Here is a 25,763-nt window from a genome sequence, read left to right as displayed (position 1 = left end):
AACAAATCTACAAAAGAGCTACTAGAATAAGTGAGCTTAGCAAGGTTTATTACAAGGTCAATCTATAAGTCAAATTTCAAATATTACAAGGTAAACCTACAAATCAAATAGCAATCAAATTTCTATATATCAGCAATGAATTCAAAGTTTTTAAAAGTACCATTTACTATAGTACTAAAAGCATGAAAAACTTAAGCGTAAATCTAACAAAATATGTGTAGGATCTGTGTTGAAAACTACAAAACACAACATCAGTGAAGTGACATACTGCATTCATGAATCAGAAGACTTTACATTGTTAAGATGTCAATTTTCTCAAACTAATCTCAAACTAATCTATAGATTCTACAGATTTGATAGATCTATAGATCCAAGGCTCTCTCGCTCAAAATCTCAGCACGAATTTTTAAAAAAACTTCATAAACTGATTCTAAAATTTATATGCAAAAGCAAAGAAACTAACAATTTTGGAAAAAAGAACAAATCTGGAGGACTCGTATTTCAAGATTACTACTATCCAGTAATCAAGACTGCATTGCTGGGCCAGGCGCGGTGGCTAACGCCTATAATTCCAACACTTTGGGAGGCTGAGGCAGGTGGATCATGTGAGGTCAGGAGTTTGAGACCAGCCTGGCCAACGTGGTGAAACCAGTCTCTACTAAAAATACAAAAAGACTGTGCTGCTGAACGAAGTTTAGATGTATAGACCAACGGAACAGAATGAGAGTCCAAGAGTCCAGAAACAGACCCACAGTATATGGTAAACTGATTTTCAGTAAAGGTACGAAGGCAATTCAATAGAGAAAATATAGGCCTGGAGCAGTGGCTCACAGCTGTAATCCTAGCACTTTGGGAGGCCGAGGTGGGTGGATCACCTGAGATGGGGAATTCGAGACCAGCCTGGTCAATGTGGTGAAACCCTGTCTCTACTAATAATACAAAAATTAGCCAGGTGTGGTGGCACATGCCTATAATACCAGCTATTTGGGAGGCCAAGGCACAAGAATCGCTTGAATCTGGGAGGTGGAGGTTGTGGTGAGCTGAGATCCCGCCATTGCACTCCAGCCTGGGCAACAAGAGCGAAACTCCGTCTCAAAAAAAAAAAAAAAGAAAGAAAAGAAAGAAAAGAAAAAGAAAAAGAAAAGAAAAGAAAAATAAGGAAAGAAAGAGAGAGAGAGAGAGGCCAGGCGCGGTGGCTCACGCCTGTAATCCCAACACTTTGGGAGGCTGAGGAGGGAAGATCACGAGGTCAGGAGCTCGAGAACATCCTGGCAAATATGGTGAAACCCCGTCTCTAGTAAAAATACAAAAAGATTAGCCAGGCGTAGTGGCACACCTGTAGTCCCAGCTGCTTGGGAGGCTGAGGCGGAAGAATGGCATGAACCCAGGAGGCGGAGCTTGCAGTGAGCCGAGATCGCACCACTGCACTCCAGCCTGGGCGACAGAGCGAGACTCCACATCAAAAAAAAAAAAAAAAAAAAAAAAAAAAAAAAAAAAAAAAAAATTTTTTTTTTTTTAAACAAATGGTGCTGGAACAATTCTATATCTATATGCCATAGAAGAAGAAACCTTAACCTATACTGCACACCTTGTAGAAAAATTAACTCAATATGGATCACAGACTAAATGTAAAACCCACAACTAAAACACCTAAAAGAAAATTCTAAAGAAAATATTATAGATTGCTTAGATATAAAAGCAAAACCATCATCTATTAAAGAAAAGATCGAATTGGGCTTCAAAATTAACAACTTGTGTTCTTTCAAAGACACTGACAAGAGAATAGACAAGCCAGTCTGGGAGAAAATATTTGTAAATGGCATATCCGAGAAATGGCTTGTACTCAGAATATGTAAACCAGAGGGAAAATAATTCAAAAGGATGTGCAATTAGGGACTACATTTGATGAAAAGGGAGAGGCAGGGAGGGCAGGACAGGGAAGTCAAGCAAACCAAGTTTCTCCTCATTTATGAAACACCTGATACCTTCTCACTCAATTTCAAAATATTTCAAGTCTTCCCTTTTCCTGAGACTAGCTGCTGCTACTTGGTGAGCTTACTTAAGTCTCTTTATGCAGTGACTCCTGAAGTCATGTTAGCTGTGTAGGATCAGTCTTTCCCCAGATCTTGGTAGTAAAAGAAATTACCCATCTCAGTAACTAAGACATTATCCCTGTTAATTCCAAAGAGGGCTCCTTCTCAACAGACACCCCTAGAGTCACAGACAACCAAAGACCAGCTTTATCAGCAGTTCCGGGCTGCCACAGCACACAAACAAAACAGCATCCAAGAATCCTACTGGTGGCTACTTCTGAATTAGCTAATTAAGTGTTTCTGTCCACACTGGAAAACTCAATCAGAGATCTTCACTCAACTCTGTGTGTGTGGAGCCCACTGGCTTGAGGTGGCCTGGCTGAGTCTCCAAAAGCTGCCAGATCCACACACTCAGCCTCTCTCCCACAGCAAGGACATGCACTAAAACGCTAGGACTAAGTTAATAGCTTGCTTTCTCCTGGACCAACCCTTTGGACTTTTTTTTTTGAAACAACGTCTTGCTCTGTTGCCAGGCTGGAGTGCAGTGGCATGATATCGGCTCACTGTAACCTCTGCCTCCCGGGTTCAAGTGATTCCCCTGCCTCAGCCTCCTGAGTAGCTGGGACCACAGGCACACAACACCATGCCCGGCTAATTTTTTGTGTTTTAGTATAGATGGCGTTTCACCATGTTGGCCAGGATGGTCTCGATCTCCTGACCTCAGGTGATCCACCCGCCTCGGCCTCCCAAAGTGCTGGGATTACAGGTGGGAGCCACCACGCCCGGCCTCCTTTGAACTTTAATTGGCCACTGTGACTCCCAGTCCCTCCCCCATGGGGATTTGAAGCTAGGCCTTTTATCAAAGAGCCTAACTTGCGGCCGGGCGCGGTGGCTCACGCTTGTAATCCCAGCACTTTGGGAGGCCGAGGCGGGCAGATCATGAGGTCAGGAGATCGAGACCACGGTGAAACCCCATCTCTACTAAAAATACAAAAAAATTAGCCGGGCGTGGTGGCGGGCGCCTGTAGTCCCAGCTACTCGGAGAGGCTGAGGCAGGAGAATGGCGTGAATCCGGGAGGCGGAGCTTGCAGTGAGCCGAGATGGCGCCACTGCACTGCAGCCTGGGCGACAGAGCAAGACTCCGTCTCAAAAAAAAAAAAAAAAAAAAAAGAGCCTAACTTGCTCAGGAACACAGCTACTTTTCCCATAATTGCCCGAAAGGGAAGCACTAGCTATTCAAATGGCCACACCATTTCACACAAGTTTAGGTTTAAAAAAGCATGACAGGGTGACAGCAAAGCCAAAGGCAACTAAGAAGACAAGGAACTGCTCTGCAGAACACTTTGGTTCCCACCAGAGGCCCACACTTACCATAATCACAGGTGGGCTGAGCGCTGGTATCCGAGTATGTCGACTGCAAAGTGGTTTCAGATCCCTGGACAAAGCCTAAACATAAAGACAGTGGGGTTAATTTCCACAAGCAAGTCACAGGGAAATGACCTGAGACTACCTAACCTTTGGTATAGGATTGCCAGCAGGCCCTTCTCTCAATGAAAAGCCACCAAAACCTCTAGATTCCACAGTTTAATTAGACCGTCAGAAAATATTAACCAATGGAAAGGCAGGCTATGTTTAACTTGCTATACCAGGAGGACTAGATTAAAAAATTATTTATTTACTTTTTAAAAACACGGTCTCACTCTGTCCAGGCTGGAATGCAGTGGCATGATCATGGATCAGTGCAACCTCGACCTTCCAGGCTCAAACAATCCTCCTGCCTCAGCCTCCCAAGTAGCTGAGACTATAGGTTCATACCATCATGTCCACTAATTTTTATATTTTTTTGTAGAGATGGGGTTTCATCATGTTGCCCTGGCTGGTCTTTAATTCCTAGGCTCAAGCAATCCACCCTCCTGAGCCTCCCAAAGTGCTGGGATTACAGGTGTGAGCCACAGAGCCTGGCCCCAAATAAAAATTTTTAAACATTTAGACCAGTAGCCTATTTTGAGAAATAAACACCCAAATTATCATTCTGTTAAATGAGGAAACTATTCAAATCCCTGAAGGGTGAGCCACTTGGAATTCAAACAACGATGGAAGTTAGCTTCGAGACCATGTTAAAGCAAATAATACCCCCCTCCCTGTTCTAAACCTGAAACACAAACTGCTTTATATTTTGGTTTCCCCATTAAAAAGTGTGTATAACAATTATTTCTGGGCCAGGCAGTGGCTCACACCTGTAATCCCAACACTTTGGGAGGCCAAGATGACCAGCCTGGGCAACAGGGCGAAACCCCGTCTCTACAAAAAATACAAAAAAAAAAAAAGCCAGCTGTGGCAGCATATGCCTGTAGTCCTAGCTACTTGGGAGGCTGAGGTGGGAGTGTCACTTGAGCCCAGAAGGTCAAGGCTGCAGTGAGCTATGACTGCGCCACTGCATTCCACCCTGGGTGACAGAGCAAGACCCTGCCTCAAAAACAAAAAACAAAAAACAATTATTTCTTAAAAGTAATTATTTGGGGTTGGCATGTTCATATGGAAATAAGCATTATTGTGTATACATAAAATTTCCTATCTTCTCAACTTTCAAACTATTTCTCAATATAAAATGAATTAGGGCTGGATGCAGTGGCTCATGCCTGTACTCACAGTACTTTGGGAGGCCAAGGGCGGGGGTGGACTGGTTGAGGCCAGGAGTTCAAGACCAGCCTGGCCAACATGGTGAAACACCATCTCTACTAAAAATACAAAAATTAGGCCGGGCACGGTGGCTCACACCTGTAATCCCAGCACTTTGGGCGGCCGAGGCAGGTCGATCACCAGGTTAGGAGTTTGAGATCAGCCCGGCCAATATGGTGAAACCCTGTCTCTACTAAAAATACAAAAATTAGCTGGGCGTGGCGATGTGTGCCTGTAGTTCTAGCTGCGCAGGAGGCTGAGGCAGGAGAATTGCTTGAACCCAGGAGGCAGAGGCTGCAGTGAGCCAAGATCATGCCACTGCATTCCAGCCTAGGCGACACAGCAAGACTCCGTCTCAAAACAAACAAACAAACAAAACCCCAAAATTAGCTGGGTGTGGTGGCGCCTGCCTGTAATCCCAGGTTCTTGGGAGGGTGAGGCAGAAGAACTGCTTAAACCCAGGAGGCAGAGGTTGCAGTGAATGGAGATCGTGCCACTGCACTCAAGCCTGGGTAATAGAGCAAGACTCCATCTCAAAATAAATAAATAAATAAATGAAATAAAATAAAATGAGTTAGTGCCAAGTAAGGAAAACTTCTACCTCTATCAGAAACCAGTGCTCCCACAGACAATGATTGATCCTAATCCTGACACTTGCTTTAAAACTACATTAAAAAAAAACCAAAACTCTACAGTTAGAAATACATATATATTTTTTTGAGACGGAGTCTCGCACTAGGCTGGAGTGCAGTGGCACGATCTCGGCTCACTGCAACCTCCACCTCCTGGGTTCACGCCATTCTCCTGCCTCAGCCTTCTGGGCAGCTGGGACTACAGGCGCGTGCCACCATGTCTGGCTAATTTTTTTGTATTTTTAGTAGAGATGGGGTTTCACCATGTTAGCCAGGATGGTCTCGATCTCCTAACCTTGTGATCCGCCCGCCTTGGCCTCCCAAAGTGCTGGGATTACAGGCGTGAGCCACTGCGCCCAGCCAGAAATACGTATTTTTGAATAATTTTCTCTCAGCACTGAAATTATGACAGATACCATAAGAGGCAGTATTTGCCTTTCCCATCAGAGCCAACTCATGATCTGAAAATTAAAGCCTATGCCTCTAACAGCTTGTTTATATCAAAAACCTACAGAAGTGCCTTCCCCCTGGGTAGGCGTTCTCTTATTTGTTGACAGTCTATTTTATCTCTGAAGACCACAGCAGCAGCAGCCAACACTGAACAAGTGCTTTCCCTGCAGGGTGCTAAGAACATTTATCTGCAATGATCTCATTTCATCCTCACCACAGACAATAAGGGCAGGTGGGCAAGATCCCTTACTCTGCAATTCCCCCAGGTCCAAAAGGGTCTGAAGACCAAGTGTTTTCTACCAGTGTGGTGCCAAAACTCACGGTGGAGCCGTTTTCACCTGTGAGGACATTTATGATCTTTCTTTGTCCTACTTGGCGCAGAATTAATCTATTTAAATACAGGGTGCTTCCCCAGACCCCATGTGACTTCTCTTAAGCTAGAATTCCAAAATACATCTAGCTCCAAGGGTTCCAAAGAAGGAGCTGTGAATCCAGCTTCAACTTCACTTTCCAGAGTAGGGACTGGGACCTGAGGAAGGATAAAACCAAGGGTATACAGATCCAGCCTTCTACCTTTCCTAAGAGGATAGGAATCCACTCAAATGGATTCCTTCCAGGGATCTGGACCTTCCTGAGATGCCTAAAATCCAGGCATTGTTGATTAATAGCTGTCCATAAGAAACACTGACAGTAGCTTTGAAGAGTTCACCCAGGGGAAAGCCTTATAATGTAAGAAATACTCAGCCCCTGCGGTCTCCACTGTTTGCTCAACTAGCCTCTGGAAACTTGTTCTTTCAGCAATTGGGCCACCAGTAAAATGGCCTCAGACTTTAGGTAATGTGATCTGTGAGTACTGCAACTGCAAATGACAGCCTACTACACACTCACAAGAATACAGTCAGCAAGCTGCTGAGCAAAACATCTGTGTCTGTTCAGGCGAGAGGGGCCCTGGTTCTTCCCTAGCAAAGAAAAACGATCCACCAAACCCTCCAAGATCAATGGCAATCTCTGCTCTAACTCTATACCCTGCACCACATTAACATTCTGTTCCACAATACCGTCTGCAAAGATCGCAGAGCAGGCCCTTCTTTAGCCAGTTTTGGCTATTATGAATAATTCTTTTTTTTTTTTTTTTTTGAGACGGAGTTTCGCTCTTGTTGCCCAGGCTGGAGTGCAGTGGCGCGATCTCGGCTCACTGCAACCTCCACTTCCCGGGCTCAAGCGATTCTCCTGCCTCAGCCTCCCGAGTAGCTGGGATTACAGGCATGCACCACTATGCATTTTGTATTTTTAGTAGAGACGGGGTTTCTCCATGGTCAGGCTGGTATCGAACTCCCGACCTCAGGTGATCCGCCCGCCTCCGTCTCCTAAAGTGCTGGGATTACAGGTGTGAGCCACCACGCCCGGCCTAAATTCTTAGCTGGTTTGGAAAGTGTTCTCTTGGTACAATTTATCAGCCTGATTAGCTCTGGATGAAAAAAATAAAATATGCCCTATATGGCCCTATAAAGCTAAGTGTCAGATCACAGATTTCTTTCTTTCTATTTTTATTAGAGACGGGGTCTCACTGTCATCCAGGCTGCAGTGCAGTGGCACAATCACTGCTCATTGTGGCCTCAGCCTCCAGGGCTCAAGCGATCCTCCTACTTCAGTCTCCTGTGTAGCTGGGACTATAGCCACACACCACCAGGCCCAGCTAATTTTTGTTTTCTTTTTCTTTTTTTGTTTTGAGAGATAGGGTCTCACTATGTTACCCATGCTGGTCTTGAATTCCTGGGCTTAAGCAATCCTCTCACTTTGAGACCATGGATTTCTAGTTCTGCAGCAAAACTCCTTGCTTTTAACCAATCTCTCTTGTCAACTTTTTTTGCTCAAAAATATATAAGCAGGCCAAATGCTGTGGCTCATGTCTGTAATACCAGTACTTTGGGAGGCTGAGTTGGGAGGATCACTTGAGCCCAGGAGGTCAAGACCTGCGTGGCAACATAGTGAGACCTCATCTCAGAAATGAAAAATTAGCCAGGCATGGTGGCATGCACATGCAGTCACAGCTACTTGGGAGGCTGAGGTGAGGTGGGAGGATTACTTGAGCACAGGAGGGCGAGGCTGCAGTGAGCTATGATTGTGCCACTCCACTCCAACCTGGGCAACATAGTGAGACCCTGCCTCAACAAAAACAAAACAAAAGCTTCTCAGTTTTATACTTTTCCTTTTTCCTTTTTAAAAAAGAGTATATATTTTCTTGAGACAGGATCTTGCTCTGTTGCCCAGGCTGGAGTGCAGTGGCATGATCATAGCTCAGCAACGTTGAACTCCCGGGCTCCACCAAACCTCCCAGAGTCAGCCGGGCGCGGTGGCTCACACCTGTAATCCCAGCACTTTGGGAGGCCGGGGAGGACAGATCACGAGGTCAGGAGATCAAGACCATCCTGGCTAACAAGGTGAAACCCTGTCTCTACTAAAAACAAAAAAAATTAGGTGGGTGGGGTGGCGGGCGCCTGTAGTCCCAGCTACTTGGGAGGCTGAGGCAGGAGAATGGCATGAACCCGGAGGTGGAGCTTGCAGTGAGCAGAGACTGCACCACTGCACTCCAGCCTGGGCGACAGAGCGAGACTCCGTCTCAAAAAAAAAAAAAAAAAAAAAATCTCCCAGAGTCTCACTGTCATCCAGGCTGGAGCGCAGTGGCACAATCATGGCTCACTGCAGCCTCAACCTCGCATAGCTAACTTTTTTATTTTTAATTTTTATAGAGAAAGGGTCTTGTTGTGTTGCCCAGGCTCATCTCAAACTCCTGGCCTCATGCAATCTTCCTGCCCGGGCCTCCCAAAGTGTTGAGATTACAGGTGTGAGCCACCGTGCCTGATCTAAAAAAAAAAAAGAGTCTTATTTGAAGGAGTAACACAGAGTACCAAAAATTAAAGGATAACTGGAATTAGGTTAGGTTGCCTCCAATCTTTATTATCTGAGCCAAGAGTAGGGTGACAACCATCCTCCAAGATGGTCTCCAATCATTCTTGCCTCTTAATGTTATGTAGATCCCTCCCAACTAATGAGGTAGCCAGTGCAACCAGTAAGATTTATGAAAATGACTGAGTGTGACTTCTGGGATTTCCGCCTTGCTCTTTCTGGGATCATTCAGTCTGGAGAAAACCAGCCACCATTGTGAGGACCCTCCAGCAGCCAGCCCTAGGGAGAGATCCATGGGGCCAAGAATTATCCACCAGCATCAGCCTGCCAGGCATGGGAGTTTAAGTCACCTTGGAGGTGGGACCTCCAGCCTCAGTCAGGCTTTCAGATGACTCTAGTCCACATAGAGATCCTAAATGTAACCTCATGATATTCCAAGCTAGAACCACCCAGCGAAATCACCTATCCATTCCAAACATAAAGAAACTGTGTGAGACAATAAATGTTTCTATGACAAGTGTGGTAGCATTTCAGACTTTTGTTTGAGGGCCTGATTCTGGATACTTCTGTGCTGTTTTCCACTGCTCTCCTCTTCCCCTCTCAGTGCTAGAGATGCAGCTTCCTTTCCCACGTATAAATAAAGTAACTGGGTTCAAAAGCAGGGCGAGTTAATAAAAAGATTTATCAGTCACCTTTCATGTTTAATAATGCTAACATTTGCTTCGAGGCCTCTAGGACTTACCCTTAAAGCTAGTAGTTGTCTGAAATGTGAATTAAAATGCCTTTGACTTTAGTGCCCTACTTCTTAAAAGGGGAAGACTCACATTATAAATTACTGTGGTTTTCAGTTTATCAACATAAAGGAAAAACTAATCATTACTTTTTTAGCTTGGCTATCTCAGTGCCCACTCAAACCCAGAACTACAGCCTACAAGATCTAGAGTTGGAATTCAGGTTTGGTCATTAGTGACCTTGTATCTCAGTTTCCTCATCTATTAAAAAAAAGAGCTCCATTACTCAGCTACCCCACAGCACCCAACCATTTATCTTCTGGTTTCTTCAAGACTCCTGTTTTTAAAAACCATGAAACTGTCTTCCAGTTCTTGGTAAGACTTGGTGGGAATTACATTCCAATCCCAGGGATGTCAGTAACAACCCTATAGTCTTTCCTCCTGAACTAGGAAAGCTACAGAAAGGCTCTGGCAGAGCTGCCCAACCTGGGCACTACTGATGTTTGACGCCAGATACTTCTTTACGGTAGGTGTCATTGTGTATACCGTAGCAGGGCAGCATCCCAAACCTCCATCCACTAGATATCAGCAGCACTCCCACTCCCATATGTGACAACCAAAAATGTCTCCAGACATTGCCAGATGTCATCTGGGGCAGAATCACCCCTGGATGAGAACCCAGTGGGCTGGGGGATGGTTGCTAGAAAAACTGGGGTTCTTGGAAAGCTCCTGACCTGGCAGCCAGGGTAGAGGGGACTGGCACTACCTTCTTGCCTATGCCAAGATAAAGTGGTCTACAAAGAAGCCCCAGAGACTCACGTTCCATTCTCAGTTCTCAAAATTCCAAGTAGAATGCAGGTTACCTGGCAACCACACACGCTCAAGCCTATAATACCCTCACCAAATGAGGAGGCCTAGTATAAGTCTCCTGGCTGAGAAGCCTCATCAGTCACTGCCAAGGCAAACCCAGGAGGCCTTGGCAATCCCACCAGTGATGATTTACAGTGGCCCAAGCATATTGCGGGGGGCGGAGTGGGGCTCTCGGGTCTCATCACCCACTCTCTCTTTCAAATCCCACTGGCCTCCCGCTGGCCTCCCTGGCTGATCTTCTAACAAGCCAGGCAGTTCCTGGGCCAGATATCCTTATTCGCTCACTCCATTTAGGTCTCAAATGTCACCTCTTTACAGAAGGCTCCAACCACTCCATGTAGTGGAGCGACCCCCGCACGGTACGGACCACCCTAAAATATATCCTACACTCGCTTATTTGCCTATTAAGATCCGTCCTCGCCTCTAAGCTGCTTGAGAAACTCTTGTCTGTATTCCCAGTGCCCAGTCTGTACCGGACATGGTTCATTTGACAGACGCAGAGGGAATAAACATGGAACCTTGTCATTCCTTGCAGTTCAGCCTCTAGGGTCCCAAGGCTCCCCGCTCAGCCCAAACCCTTCCAATATTTACTTATCCCCCTAGGGCCTGGCGCCTCTCCCAGTTCTGAAATAGACAAAAGGGGGTGGTGGGTGGGATCGGGATGGGCGTGTAGAGCTGCGGCGTTTTTGCAGAGAAACTGCGCGGGGGAGGACGCGACAATGGCGACGGCAGCCGAGCCTGCTGCCTGCTCGCAAGGACCAAGGCCTGAGAAAGGGAAACCTAAGGCGTCGAGGTCCAGGAGCGCAGGCCAGGGACGGAGGTGGTGGGGGCGGAGACCTCGCGCGCTGAGGCCCGGGCCCACGGACACAGGCGACAAAAGCCAAGACCTCAGGCGGCCGGGAGCCGGGACGCCGGCTGCAGACACAGACAGCTGAGGCAACGAGGCGTGAGGGGAGCTACCCTGAGGCGACGGGCCAGCGGCGCCATTTTGTGACCGCAGGGAAGGCAGTGACGGGGCCCCAGGGGAGGTGCGGGCGAGCCTGGTGCGGCATCCGCACGTGCCTGTCCCATCCCCCACGCAGAGCCCGACCCCACCCTGCCAGGCCCACCTGTGTAGCTCATGGTGGCGAGCAACACAACATCCGACGACGCGGGCTTCTGCTGCTCTAAACATCCGACTCTGCGATAGCTGCTGCTAACCACAGGGTCCCCTCGACACACACCCGAGCCCCGCCTCCCGACCGCATTGGCTCATACCGGCCTTGGCTTCACGTCTATTGGAAGAAACCGCTGTCTATCTCTACGCCTCCTCATATCAGTGGCTGGAAGCTGCTGACAATCTCGTGAGAGCCCCGCCTTGTCCCCGCCTTCTGTTAGTCTAAGGCCTCAGTGATTGGCCTACAGAAGCCGGCAGAGAGGCGGAGCCCTATAGAATTTGAGGGGGCGGAGCTGTGCACTACGGAAAGGCCCAAGGCCCAAGGAGGAGCCGGGCTGGAGGAGCGCAGGGGCTGGAGACCCGCCAGCTACAGAAAGGCTCTGGCAGAGCTGCCCAACCTGCTCCTCCACCGGGCTGGAGGAGCGCCGGTGCCCTGGAGACCCGCCAGAGGGAGTCAGGCCTACGCTCAGGGCACGGCTGGGATGCCAACTCCGCCACCGAGGTGCTGGGTAGGGGACCTAGCTAAGTCTTTCAACTTCTCTGGCCTTCAGCTCCAAAACAAACATAGCAAAGCCATGTTGGAATGAGAAAATTAAAACTCAGCACCAAACAAGATGCTGGACACACGTTTCAACATTACGTGGCAAAGTGTGTGTAAAGAAATCATTCTGGTGCCAGTGCACTGAATAAATGTGATTAATCGTCACAAAGCGATAATATATTTATATGGCATACGCTTATATGTGTAATAATTCCGTTTGTATTGTGTGTCATTCAAATGCTCCTTCAAACCTGCAAAAAACTTTTAATCCTCACTTAAAACTGAAGCTTGGAACTCATGATTTGCTCAAGGTCCTTGACAGTTACGTGTTAAAATGGGAACTTTGCTTCTAAAACCCTCTTGATTCACTCTGGACTCCAGAGATCCTGCAATAGTGCAGCCGGGCACCAGTCATGTCCTCAGTCTGTTTCCTGGGCATATGGAAACCCCTGCCAGGGACAACTCATAATTTCTAGAGATGACAGAGCTGCACCGAAAAGAGTACTTAAGGTGTGTGTTTGTGAAAACTCATTGAGCTGCGCAATTACGACTTCTACACTTCGTATGTTTTAAAACTTTTTTTAAGGTATGCTGTTGCTTTTTGATATTGTCGATTTCTTTAGGTGTAATAGTGGCATTTACAACGTTCAGAAAAACATACTGAAATACTAAGAAGTTATCTTATGGCCAGGATGTGCTTCACACAATTCAGACAGGTAGAGAGAGAAGGGGGAAGCAAGGAGCTATAAGATAAATCTGACAGCTGAAGACATTGGTCATGGGTTGGTAAGTGACGGATAGATGAGAGTCCATTTTACTGTTTGCTCTACTTTTGTATAGTTGGAATTCTCCATGATAAACTGTTTTAATAGAACTCCCTCCACCCAAATGAGGCTTCTGCAGAACTTGCTGCCATATGGAACAAAGCCACTTATGATGTGTTAAGTGAGCAAACTACACACATGAAGCAGAGATCTGATGGATAAGCACTCTGGCTTTGGGGTTCATCTCCCCATCAGCCTCAAGAATGCCTGCCTGTCTTGCAAACCAAGGTAGGGCCCCAGGACACGTCTTCTGCGCCCTGCAGGTTCGTTCCTTCATCGCACTTGCCACAGCCATCATTGTACCCTGATTTGATTCTGTTCACATCCAACACCCTCACAGAGAGCACGGCTCAAAGGCTGAGACTTTGCTGCCTGAGGTGCATTAAAGTGGCTTGAGCAGAGAAGAGCAATGCTCAGAAAGTTTTAGGAAAATATCCCCCTGCAAGAACTGGAGGCGACTCTTCCAAGGACACACATGACCCTCACTTCACTGCATGATTGGTGGGGAGGAACTTGCCATATGACTTTATAAGCTCTTGCATCATTTGATTGTTTTTTGTTACATCTAGCCTATACCACTTTTATATTTCAAAAACTGACTTACGGGCTGGGCATAGTGGCTCATGCCTGTAATCCCAGCACTTTGGGAGGCTGATTGCTTGAGCTCAGGAGTTCAAGACCAGCCTGGGCAACATGGTGAAACCCCCGTTTCTAAAAAATTACAGATATAAGCCAGGGGTGGTGGTGCACGCCTGTGATCCCGGCTACCTGTATGGCTGAGGCAGGAGAATCGCTTGAACCCAGGAGGCAGAGACTGCAGTGAGCCGAGGTCCCGCCACTGCACTCCAGCTTGGGCAACAGAATGAGACCCTGTCTCAAAAAATAAAATAAAAAAATAAAAACTGACTTATGAAAAGTTGAAAGAGGAAGAAACACCTTTGAGTCAGCTCACAAGATGCTCTCCCTGCTTCCTAAGTCCTGGATACAGCCACCCACCCACAGCACAGGATGGAGAGAAGTGGTTGCGGCCTTCTGCCACCAGGCGAGATGTGCGTCCTGACCCCACAGGGGCAGACGTGCAGGCCAAGACCACCCTTGCAGGCGTGTTATTGCAGCCTGTTAACCCCTCCTTCCCTGGAAGGGGTATGGTGGGAGGGCCCAGAAAGCAGGGCTGGGGTAGAGGTGGCCCCTTCTGTCCACACGCCATGAGGTCATTCCCACTTTCCAGCACTTGGCCGTTTAGTGAAAACGATGAGCTGAAAAACTACATGCAATAAACAAGAAGGAGCAGCCAACAAAATCTCTTAAAATCTCAGAAATGTTCAATAAACATTTGCAGAGCAAGAAAATAAATAACATTGCAAAGGAGCCAGTGGCTCCTTTTCCCCTTGTGTTCCTTGGGTCAGGGGTGCATGTGTCTCACTAGAAGTCCCATGTATTAAAAGCAGGTGAGTTCCAGCTCTCTACACCCCCACGGGCCCCCCCCGCCCCAATACTCCCAACGGGTCCCTGACACCCTCGCTGGTAGCTCCTGCCCTTGATAAGCTCCTCTAGCCTCAACTGCTTCTTGATCCTGGCTCCCTTCCCAGACGGGCTGCCCAGAACCCTGGTTCGTCTGCTCACTGGAGCCGCTTTGCCAGCCAGCCAGAGCCCCCCTCCCAGCCATGGCATAAAGGGCCAACAGCTGGGAACTTGGGCTCATCCCCAGCTGCATCTGGTCGGCTTGGCGGCCAACGGGAAAACCCAGGGGCTCCATGGCTCTGGACAGAGGAGGCCCCGATCCCAGCCCCGGCTGCCAGCCAATGCCAGCCTGTCCACTCGACAGAAAAACACACGCTGGCCGCCTGCCCCAGGGCGTTTCCAGAAGAGAAATTTAATCTAATTTACATACTTCTAGGTACATCGATAACCAAAATGTGGCCACTGAAAAAAGTTAAAAGGTCAATCAGCTCCCGGCTTCTAGCTGGCCCAGGATTGCAAAATAAAAAGATCCACGTTCCTTATTCTCTACACAAAACGCGTTTTTAAAAAAGTGAAAGGTCTAGGGAGCTATACATAGAAAGCAACAGTGAAAAGGGAGAGGGAGCAGGAGTGGGGGAGGAGAGTCCCACCCCCCAACCCCACCCTCCAGGGCCCCAGAGCCCCTGCGGCTCTTTGGGGGGCCTTGACATGGCAGGAGGCAGCTGTCAGCTCTGAGCTCTTCCCAGCTGGGAAGGCCCCTCTGGGGGGCAGCCAACAAGGATTTCCGTGGCATTGTGGGCTCAGTGGGGGGCTCCCAGGCCCCAGCAGGCCCCACAGAGGGAGCGTGGCTTCCCCTGAGCAAGCACCGTGGCATGATGTGGTCGTTCAACCCAAGAACTGGGGGTCCGGGGCAGGTCCCGGGTCTCACGAGGTGCGTGTGTGTGTGTTCGCATGTACATGCGTGTGAGAGGATATTCATGGGGGAGAGAGGGAACCAGAACAGGGGTCTTTGGGGTCTTTGCAAATGGCCACGGATGGCAGACATCGCCCTGCCTGGCTGCTAGACGGGGGAGTGCTGTCCTCCCCTGTGACCAGATCGGCTGCCACCAGAGACCTGGCTGCTGCCCCTGCTGGACCAGGTGGGCATGGGCTGAAGGAAGACATCCTGTGGCCCCAGAGTCCTCGGGCTGGGGGAAGGGCGGCTAGCTGGCTCCCGGCGCCCTGGCTGTAGTGTGCCCGGCCCCCAAGGGGCACCGGTTTGAGGTTTTGGCTTGCTCCTTTGGAAACGGAAAGAAAGAGGAAGAGGGACAAGGACACAGAGGAGGAAGAAGAGGAGACAGAGGTGGCATGAGAGGGGATCTGGAATGCTTTTGTGTTAGGGAGCCTCTGCCGCCGCTGTCTGTGCCTGCGGGGCCTGGGACTCCTCAGGTGGGGGGTCCACTTTGGAGAAGTTCATCTCCAGGATGTGCCGCTGTAAGTGCCGCACCCACTCTTCCTGGATGGAGAGGGGGCCCTGGAATTCCACCTCACAGAACCTGCATGGGGGAACAGAGAGAGGAAGTGGCCAGTGCTGTGAGGAGAGGCGGAAGCATAGCCTTGCCAACATCCCTGGGCACACCTGCTGCTACTCAGTATGGACAGAGCCAGCCCAGGAGGCGGGGGAAGAGGGACCCAGAAGTCAGGCTTTTCCCGTGGACAGCCACCTCCACTCACCATGGGGTCATGGTAGGGTCTCACAGAGACCCCTGCCTCTATGCTCAGAAGTCACTGGTGCCAGGTAAGGGCTACTGGCTTCCAGGTACCCCTGCCATCTGGCGGATACATAGAATCTGAGACGGTAGAGGGCACAGAGAAGCAAATCCTACCCAATGCGCCAGGCCCCCCTCCTCCTCCTGTCTTCCTGGCACCTAAAAAGCCCTCACAGCACAGAGGCCTGGAGCCCAAGCTCCATGGCTCAAGACGTGGCTTTGACTCTGACTTCTGACTTGGCTTGTATGGCCTCAGGCAAGTCACCTCACGTCTCAGAGTCCCAGTTCCCTGCTCTTCGATGTACTTGTGGACTTTGGTAAGAATTAACTAAGATCTACTTTTTTCTTGAGCCAGACACTAGTTGAGTGCTTACTTACCATGTGCCAGGCAGTTCTGAGTGCTTTATAAATATTAAATTCACTTACTCTTCGTAACAAATCTGTAAGGTAGGTTTGTTATCAACCCGCTTTTGTGAGTGAGGAAATTGAGGTAAGGAGCAGGTAAGTCCTTCCCTGAGGTCACTAAGCTGGTAAGTGGCAGAGTTGGGATTTGAACCCAGGTCTACACAGGCTACAAAGCTCAGGGTGTCAGCCTTTAGCCTGAGCCCCACCACACCCAAGGGCAGCCACTGAGGCGACACCTCCCAGCTTCCACCAGACCCTATCCTGTTCCAAGGCTCCGGGTGACCAAGGCCCACTCAGGTGGTCTCCCTCCCTCCCTCAGGGCCAGCCTACCTGCATTTGAGGGTGTAGATGTTGCCCACGAACTTGACAAGTGATGTCTGGGGGGGCCGGGGCACCAGGGAGGGGACCGGACGGACTCGGGGTGGGGGTTGCCGCACCTCCTCCAGCTTCTGCTGTAGGTCATTGGTGTCCTCGCCTCCCCGGGCTGCGGAGGCATCTGGAGGGCGGGCTTGTCGGCGTTCGAATTCTAAGGTGGAGAGAGAGACCGGAGATGAGTGGGAGGGGTGGATGCTGCAGAGACTTGGAATACACAAGAGCTGAGGACTGATGCTACCTGGATGGGCGGGATGGGGAACGGATGGGTGAATGGGTGAGCAACTGGAGAAAGGACTTAAAGGCCACGGCAGAGCGCCTGGGGAGTGGCCGGGTGGGCCTGACAGGTGCCCGCTGCACTCCTGACCCTCCTCCACCAGCACTCACTGTTGATGTTCTGCCGCTGGTGCTCCTCAGCCTTCACAGTGCCTGGCGGGCTGGCTGCTAGAGGCCGCTCACCACTGTCGGCTGCCCGGCCAGCCTCGGGCCCTGGCTCCCCTCCGGCGCTGCGGCCAACCACGGCCAGGCCCCCAGGTGCCAGCCCCAGGGACGGCCGCTTGTCACTGTCACGGCCATGGCCGGCACTGCGGAACTTCTTGGTGAAGGGGCGGCCGCCCTGGATGTAGCTGCGGTAGGCGCCCACCTTCTGGGGCCGGTGCTTGATCCACTCGCTCAGTGTCTCGATGGGTGAGCCATTGACGCACCACTCGGTCACGCCGAACTGCCGCAGGTGTGCCCGTGCGTGGCTGGCCAGGGCCTTGCGGTTTTCAAAGTAAAGGCCACACAGCTCACAGCAGGCCTCGGTGGCTGCGGAGCGGAGGGGGTGCTGCTGAGTCAACGCCCGAAGGGGGCAGGTGCACCCAAATGGCCCTGCCCAGGCCAGGTGCCAATCCCGCCTCCCACACAGACCCAGCCATGGGGGCCCCACTTGGGGTCAGTGTGCACGCTTGTGGCATTGCCTGGCCTGGCAGGCCCTGGCGGTCGCCCTCCCGGGACCCTGCCGCCCGCTGCTTACAGGAGTGGGAGGTCTTCTCATGAAGGGTCTTTGCCTTGAAGGGCAGTTCAGTCTGGATGTAGGTCTTGGCCTTGACCTCTGCTGGGAGGAGGCGGTCCTCCTGCAGGGGCCGCTTGGCTGCCACTGAGCCCAGATAGCCAGTGGCTGAGGGCTTGGCCCCAGTGATGGGCGTCAGGCTGAGCTCACGAGGAACTTGGGCCGGCCCTGCACCTGGTTTGCCTGGCCGGCCAGCCAAGGGCGACAGCGGCAGTGGGGACTGCACGGGCCCAGGGGCCACGGTGGGAGGCCCGTCCTCAGCCAAGGCAGGGGCCAGGTCTCCAGCCGGTGGCTCCTTCTTGATGAGGCATGGCTTGGACTTCTTCTTGAGGATCTCTCGCAGTGTGTCGATGGGCGAACCATTGACGGACCACTCGGTCACACCCATCTGCCGCAGGTGTGAGCGCGCGTGACTCGACAGGCCCTTGCGGTTCTCGAAGAACTCGCCGCAGAACTCACAGCGGATGTCGCGCACCGGCTCTGCCCGGGACGCTGCAGGGGATCCAGGGTAGGGGGAAGGAGGAGGAGGAGGAGAAGGAGGCGGCGGCTGCGGGCAGGAAGCCTCCAAGCTCAAAGCCTCCGTATCAGTGCCAGCTGCCTAGCTACCCCTGTCCACGCCACCCACCAGACCGCAACAACTTGCTCCCTCATCTGGGCCTCCAGAGGCCCTTTTTACATCTGGCTCTTCTGCTTGTTCTGTCACTTCAAATTCTAGCTGGCTTCAAGATATCTCCCTGTATGATCCCGGGCAAGTCACTTTCCCTCTCTGAGCCTGTTTCCTCCACTGCAAAATGGAGATGAAAACCCTTACCTCCCAGTGTTACTATGGGAGGGTCTAAAATGGGAACAGCTCTGAGCATGGGGCACAGAGCTGGTACACAACACACGTGAGCGCTAAGGCACAGCCTGGGATGCCCTCACCTGCTCAGCACAAAGTGGGCATCCAATCAACCTGAGCAGGATGAACACAGTGCTAGTGTGACAGGTAAGTGAGCAAGTGACATTACAATGATGGCATACAGTTTTCTGTAACCAGGTGCTGTGCTAAGTGCTTTATCCCACTTAATCCTCAAGAAAACCAGACAGAGTTGGGACTATGCTGATCTCCATCTTCCAAATGAGGAAACTTGCCCAAGGTCACATAAAGCTAGACTGTGGAGGAACAGAGATCTTAACTCACACTTGACTCCAAATGTAAAACACTTAATTACCAAAAATGTCAGAAAGACACAGTTCAGACGTTCACTGCCAGTCCCTACGCGCCTGCTGTAGCAGACATCACTAATGGATCCCCGCAGTCTTTCTCCCTAGGAGTCTGGCTGGCAGCCACTACCAATCGATTGAAATGGCACAAGAGATGGAATCTTTCTGCTGTCACTGAATGACACAATCCTGCTTCTCAAATGAATAAAGGACAATTGAGCAGCAGCTCAGTTGCAGGGGTCGGCGTAGCAGGAATACACAGCTAACCCTGTGTCCTCTCTACCTGCGTGTCCTCCCTTCCAATTCAACCCTAGGCACTCTGGATACCCCCAAGGGGAGGCAGGGAGGAGACCCCTCCAACTGTTCTCCCTGCCCTACTGCAGGGTCACACTTACACAAGTTCAGGGGTGTCATGTCTTCCCGTGGCGCCCCCCAGGGACCCTCAGATGGGTGCAGTTCCCCATGAAGGGCCCCCGGCAGCATCTCCCGCTTGATCTCCACCCGTATTTGTTCAGGCTTCAGCTTCTTGGGCAAGGAGGGTGCAGCCAGGCCTGGGAACATCTTTCGGGCCGTAGGAGGAGGAGAGGCAGTTGGTGAGTGGCCCAGAGGGCTGCCCGGTGGCGGTGGCAACTTCTTGGCCAAGGGTGAGATGTGAAGGTCCGAGGGGCTGCGGGCTTCCAGTGAGCTACCAGGACCTGCGCCGCCCATCATCTTGGCCAGGGCTTTTGGGCTTGGCCCTGGTGGGTTGGGAGGTCCACCAGGCCGAGACTGGGTCCGTCTCTTCAGGATCTCCCGCAGCGTGTCGATGGGCGAGCCATTGACGTACCACTCGGTCACGCCCATTTGCCGCAGGTGGGAGCGCGCGTGGCTCGAGAGGCCCTTGCGGTTCTCGAAGAACTCACCACAGAACTCGCAGCGGATGTCTCGTGCTGGCTCTGGGCCTGAGGCTGCAGCAGGAGGAGAAAGGGGCAGTTAGCATTGTGGAACTCCCAGCATGGTCACCTGCAGGAGTGTCCTGGTCGGCTGGGCGTGGGCGGCAGCAGCACGCCCACAGGTTAGGGTGCTGAGGGCAGGTGCAGGTAAGGGAGTGGAGGAGCGGGGCTGGGGGCCAGATACCCGGCAGGAGTGAGGGGAGGCTCCAGAGAGCACATGGGCCCTCGGTCCTGGCGGAGGAGGATGGAACCAAGATTCCATTGCTCTGTGGGTCCCAACAAGGACAGGGTGAGGCAGGGAGGCAGCCTAGGTGCTATGTGCCATCCAGACAGGGGCAGATGTGGGTGCTCTGCACACTAAAAGGCAGGATCTCCCAGCCTTGGCCTTCATTCTCAGGAAGGGTCACGGAGGTTAAAGGCCAAGAGAGAGGGCCTAGCAGCCCAGTGACAACAAGATCTCTGGGCAGAACCGGCCCACTGCCAAGGGCCCCTGTCTACTCCCTGCCCCAGCAGGGAGGGGGCTGTGACCCCCCCCCCCGGGAGGGGCTCCAGGGCCCGCAGTGAGGAGGGGGCAGCTGAAGCGAGAACCTACAGAGGTTGAGAGGAGACGGCTCCACATCAGAGGCCCAGAAAATGCCGGCGGCTGCGGCGGCCGAGAGGTCCTGCTTCCCCCAGGGGCTGGCCATACCCGCGGCCTTCAGCTTGGCCTTCTTGGCCGGCGGTGGGGGGGGAAGCAAGGAGAGGGCCGCGGAGGTGGGAGGCGGCCGCCCCGGGTGGGCCAGGGCACCGCGCCTGGGTGGGAGGCGGATCTGGACGCCGTCCCTCCTGATGAGCCCGTGGAGCACGTCTATGGGGGATCCCTTGGCGTCCGGATCGCTGACGCCCAGGTGGCGCAGGTGGGCACGGGCGTGGCTGGACAGGCCCTTGCGGGTCTCAAACCAGGCACCGCACAGCTGGCAGTCCAGCTCTCTGCCCCCGTCACTATCTAAAGCTGCGGAGACAAAACACAGGGGGGGTTCACGGCCGCCACCTTGGCCGGCCTTGGGGGCCTGAGGCAGGAGGGTCTGGTGTGATTTTTGGCTGCTCAGGCAGTTGGGGGGCCCAAGACTCAGGCCGCAGATTTCTTTTAAGTTTGGGAAGCAGGACATCCTGTTTCCTGCCTAGACCTTTGGCATCAAGGGGAGTGTAGAGAGCTTAAGGACATTGGGTAGACAGGCAGTGACCAAATTCTAGGTAACTGGATACTCCCAGACCCTCTCCCCTAGGATCCCTGCTATGGGAGCCATGTGGGGGCGATGGTGGCAGCTGGGCTCATGCAGCCAAGGGCACACCTGCTCAAGGCCCTGCCCCTGGAAGCACGGCAGACTCAGTGGAAGCAACTTCAAGGGAACATGAGGTGCCAAACGGGGGGCTCTGTTGGGCAGGGGCTGAGACCCTGGGATCACCCCCAGACTCTAATGTCCACAAAGATATGGGAAAGCCTGATGTTGTAAGGGACGTCCTTGTTAAACCTGCTCACTGCACCTGGAGGGTTTCTTCCCAAACCCTGCCTGCCATGCCCACAGGCAGCCCAGGAGGTGGGGCTTCACCGGCAGGCGCAGAGAGCTGCCTCTGCATGGTGGACAGCCAGGAAGACTTGATGACAGGACCAATCGTGGGCACCTCCCATCAGGTGATCCCCTGTCTATCCAAGATGCTTCCAACTACCACTGAGAAAGCTAGGCCACAGGAACCCTGGTTACCTTCACTGCCCCTACCCACAGGCCCAGAGAAAGCCAAGAGCTGCCCCTCAGTGGTGAGCATGACCCTGGCAGGCTCATCAGCCGCAGTGAGGCCTTCAGGGGAAGATCAGCAAAATAAAGTGGGAGGCACGATCCACATCCAAGGCGGCCCAAAAGGAGATGCAGAGCCTCCACCAATACTCTGGCCTGGCCGTCCCAGGACATGGGAGCTGTAGTCCCCACCGCCCCCACCCACCCTGGGCCCTGTAGCCCAACCTGAGGTCCCGTCCCTCCCAGCACCAGAACCTCCCTCGGCTCTTGGGACCCACACTCACTGAGGTTCAAGGGCCCCTCATCCTCAGACTGAGGCCACTGTGCCTTTGGGGAGGCCGGCCGGGGGCTCAGGGACAGCTGGGGGCTCTTGTCCTCAGGATTCTTAGGGGTAGGGGAGCCCGCCAGGGCCAGTGGTGTCTTTTTGAGGAGTGGAGAGCTGGGCGGGTGGCCCAGGCCCTTGGCCGAGAAGCCGGGAGGCGACTTGATGGCTTTGTTGACAGCAGGGGCATCCAAGGGCTTGGCCAGGGTGAGCAAGCCAGGCCGGGGGGCCCCGGCGACCACCTCCTTCAGCGAGCTGGACTTCTTAGCCAGGCCTGGGGGCAGCCCAAGGTGGGCATCAGGCAGGCCCTTCTGCTTCACAAGCTCGTAGAGGAGGTCGATGGGTGCGCCGCTGCTCTCTGACTCTGCCACTCCCAGCTGCCGCAGGTGGGAGCGCGCGTGGCTGGACAGGCCCTTTCGGGTCTCAAAGCAGGCACCGCAGACCTCGCAGGTGGTCAGGCTCTGGGCTGAAGGGCAACACAGAGGCCGGGAGAGCAGGCTGTGAGGCCCGCGGCCCAGCTCTCCCACTTCTCCTCCCCCGAGAGTCCCACTCACCCAGGCTCCATGGAAGTGTTTTGCCTCCGTCAGGCCCCCCAAACCTCACAATGACCCTAACAAGGCAGAGAATAGCTTGGCTGCTTTGCCAATAAGGGTTAGAAACTGAGACTCAGAGAGGGAAAAGTTGTGCCCAAGGGTACACAGCAGGAGACAGAGCCCTTCTGTCATCCAGCCAGTGGGACACCTTTCAGAACCTTTCAGGCCTACTGGGTGCCCTGGCAACAGGTTCACACAAACGCTGACCTGCCAGCCACATGCTTCACTGAACTAAGTTCTAACCACCCTCTGTGGCTCAACTCCTGCCCGAAACACTGGTCCTTGCAGTCTCCTGCACCCTCTTCCACAGAGCCTTTATCCTTGCCTATCTGCTTCTCTGTCTCCCTGTTCCCCAACTTGAATGGCCCTTAAGAGCAAGGGCCAAATCCATTTTGCTCCTCTCACCTCCCTGGAGTCTACCCCAGGGCCCGTCACTAGTCAATAACAACCTTAGGATCAACAGACGAAGAAATGGTGTCATGTGAGAGATTGCACAGCTAGCAAAGGCCAGATTCAGCAAATGAGCTGGGTCTGAGTATGAGCTCTGGACCACCACGCCCACTGCTTCTGGACGCTGTCCCTCACCCCGTGAGGGTGCAGCTTAGGGCCATGCATGCCCAGGACAGTAGAAGTTCAAGAGAGAAGACAGCTGAGTGCCAACCTTGGTGCCTCAAGGTGCCACAGGGAAAACTGCGGGCAACCTGGGGCCCCACATTAACCCCAAGGCACAAGAGTGCCCCTGTGAGTGTAACCAGCCTGGCCAGCATCCCCTGCCATGCCACCTGGGCCACTCACCCTTGAGGTCCTGCAGCTCCTGTTTGCTGCCATGAGGAACCTCTGCAGCCACTTTGCTGCTCAGTCGACTGGCCACCTGCTCCAGGGCCCCAGGGACAGGCAGGCTCTTCTTAGGGAGCGAGGGAGAGCCCAAGTCCATGGCCACCATTGCGTTTTCCTCAGAACCCAGGCCTGTGGGTTGGGAAGACAGGCTCAGCCCAGACAAGTTTCAGGCTGTCTATCGCCAGAACTAAGAAGATGGCCTTCTTCCTTATCCTTGATGTCTGCTCTCACTCTGCGAGGCGACTCACCCCAGGAAAGCTGAGGTTCCACCCATAACCCCCAGCACCAGTCCAATGCAGGGACACTGAGGCTGCCACTGACAGCAGACACCAGCAGCTGCTTCCACACACTACAGCATGGACAGGTCTGGGGTGTAATGCAAATCTGAGCCCAAACTCCCATCCCAGGGGATCTCAAAAAAAAGATCTCTCTGGGCAGGACTTGTGAGGGGGAACGTCTGCCTGTCTTGAGGGTGAGGGTGGGAGGCACTCAGAAAGGGAATTCAACAAAACACCAGGGTCAGGAGGCTGGAGAGGCCACACAGAGGCAGGGAGCCAGGGACAGGGAGGTGGCTTCACAGCACTTGTGAGGAATCTCCACCAGACAAGACAGCTGGGGCTGCAGAGACAATGGGGGACCAGGGGTGGCCTACTCATCACAAGCTGGGCCCTAAGTGGGGTAAGGTGAGAACCTGATGTCTGCGCCTACAGCGATCTGACTGCGGAGAGAAAGAGCTGGAATCACAGAACTTTGTGTTAAGTTTCTGAGACATCTATCAGGCCCGCAGCATCCCTGGGTGGGGAGTGTGTGGCAGAAGGAACCAAGGGTGAATTTTCACGTCTAGTTTTTCAAAGGGGCCTGGGAGGCCAGTTGAACTCCAAATTTAGAGTTCAGAGGCAAAAGCTCAGAGGATGAAGGAACTGTATGTCCGATGGGGACTTGGAGGCGTTCAGTGGGATGTAACGGGTCAGGGGGCCATGTAGGTTCTATGCTCAGTTTGAGTCTCACAGAAGCAAAGAGCAGGCGCTGAGGACTGGGGCACCGAGGACTTTGTCAAAGTCTCCGGGTCGGGTGGGCGCGTCTGTCAGATAGGGCAGGGCTGAAGTGAGTTTCCGCACCGGACGGACCGGAACCGTGGCAAGGGACGCTCCCGGGGCTCCAAAGGGGGCAAGGGACATCTGTCAGACGGGGCAAAGGTCTCGAGGAGCGGCGGAAGAGTGTTTCTGAGGCCTGGGACCCTGAGAGCGGCGACAGAAGGCTCTGGGCCCACACAACTAAAGGGCCTGGGGGAGGGGGAGCGTCCCGGAGACTGGACGGAAGGCGTCGGGGGCGGCGGCACCGGCAGGCGGGATTCCGACCTTCCCCTCCCCTCACCCTCCCAAGCGCGGGCTCTTACCGGGCGCGGGAGCGGACGCGGGCCCGGGCCCCGGCTCCGGCTCGGCCTTGGGCCCGTCCCGCGGCGGCGGTGGCGGTGGTGGCGGCGGCGGCGGCGGCGGGGGTGGGGGCGGCGGCGGCGGCGCTGGGGGTGCCGCGGGGCCCGGGCTCGGGGGGCTGGGCGGGGGCGCCCCCGCGGGCGCGCGCTCCCGGGCGCCCCCCGCGCGCGGCCCCGCCGCCGCCTTGCTCTCCGCTTTTGTCACTCGGCACTGGGCGGTGGAGGCGGCCATCTTGGCTCCGGCGCACGCGGGGCGGCCGCCCCAGGCGGGAGCAGCCGAGCGCCGAGTGCCGAGTGCTGCTGCCGCCGCCGCCGAACCCGCTCCGCCCCGCCCCTCAGGGGGCGCCCAGGTTGGCCTGCCGAGTGCCGAGCGCCGAGCGCCGAGCGCCACGAGCGAAACCGTTTGTCTGGGCCCTGCGGGCGGACGACTGCAGCTGCTGGAAGCTTGTCGCGCGCCCTGACTAGCGGATGCACCCACACTGGGCGCCCAGCGGCCTCTAACCGCCACTCCAGCCCAGTCCCTGGACATCTCTATCCCTAGGATGGGAATCTTCCGGCCTCACTCAGACCCCCTTAAACAACGTCCAAACTCTTAAGAGCCCCGACGGGCGGAGCTAGGACCTGCCCTAGGACCCTGCCCCATTCCCTTTCCGGAAAGTCTCCACCTCCGAGTCGGGGATCCTGGAAAACACCTGATCTCCAACCACAAGAATCCCTCCAGTATCATCCTGTTATCCAACCGTCCCCTGACGGTGCCGTTCCGCAGACCTAGGGAACCCCACACGGCGGGCACCACATTTCAATCACCGCCT

The 25,763-nt window shown here is 53.3% G+C and overlaps 2 protein-coding genes across 8 annotated transcripts in view; both read right to left on the bottom strand.

Moving 5' to 3' along the window:
• The window catches only part of AKAP8L (A-kinase anchoring protein 8 like), a 37,709-nt gene extending 26,104 nt beyond the window's left edge, over nucleotides 1-11,605 (bottom strand). Inside the window, exons 1-2 of one of the 2 annotated variants that reach the window (XM_030820572.1) lie at nucleotides 11,412-11,605; nucleotides 3,405-3,479 (exon numbers count right to left, since the gene is read on the bottom strand). In XM_030820572.1, the coding sequence (XP_030676432.1) occupies nucleotides 3,405-3,479; nucleotides 11,412-11,424 (88 nt within the window). In that variant the 5' untranslated portion in view covers nucleotides 11,425-11,605. The remainder of the gene's footprint in view (nucleotides 1-3,404; nucleotides 3,480-11,411) is intronic. The other variant, XM_030820571.1, reaches the window with a different exon arrangement.
• A 2,503-nt stretch (nucleotides 11,606-14,108) lies between these two features.
• Nucleotides 14,109-25,763, bottom strand: part of WIZ (WIZ zinc finger) — a 28,682-nt gene continuing 17,027 nt past the window's right edge. For 2 of the 6 annotated variants that reach the window (XM_030820565.1, XM_030820567.1), the window contains 7 exons: nucleotides 22,052-22,555; nucleotides 20,588-20,986; nucleotides 19,459-20,010; nucleotides 17,825-18,352; nucleotides 17,197-17,616; nucleotides 16,768-16,963; nucleotides 14,128-15,819 (listed from right to left, as the gene is read on the bottom strand). In XM_030820565.1, the coding sequence (XP_030676425.1) occupies nucleotides 15,660-15,819; nucleotides 16,768-16,963; nucleotides 17,197-17,616; nucleotides 17,825-18,352; nucleotides 19,459-20,010; nucleotides 20,588-20,986; nucleotides 22,052-22,555 (2,759 nt within the window). In that variant the 3' untranslated portion in view covers nucleotides 14,128-15,659. Of the gene's footprint in view, nucleotides 15,820-16,767; nucleotides 16,964-17,196; nucleotides 17,617-17,824; nucleotides 18,353-19,458; nucleotides 20,011-20,587; nucleotides 20,987-22,051; nucleotides 22,556-23,477; nucleotides 23,649-24,915; nucleotides 25,235-25,763 lie in introns of those variants that run through there. The other 4 variants (XM_030820568.1, XM_030820569.1, XM_030820570.1 and 1 more) reach the window with 4 other exon arrangements.

This window comes from Nomascus leucogenys, chromosome 10 (assembly GCF_006542625.1).
Source record: "Nomascus leucogenys isolate Asia chromosome 10, Asia_NLE_v1, whole genome shotgun sequence".
Lineage (NCBI taxonomy): Eukaryota > Metazoa > Chordata > Mammalia > Primates > Hylobatidae > Nomascus > Nomascus leucogenys.
The sequence above is the reverse complement of the archived record's forward strand: the minus strand, read 5'-3'. Positions and strand labels throughout refer to the sequence as shown.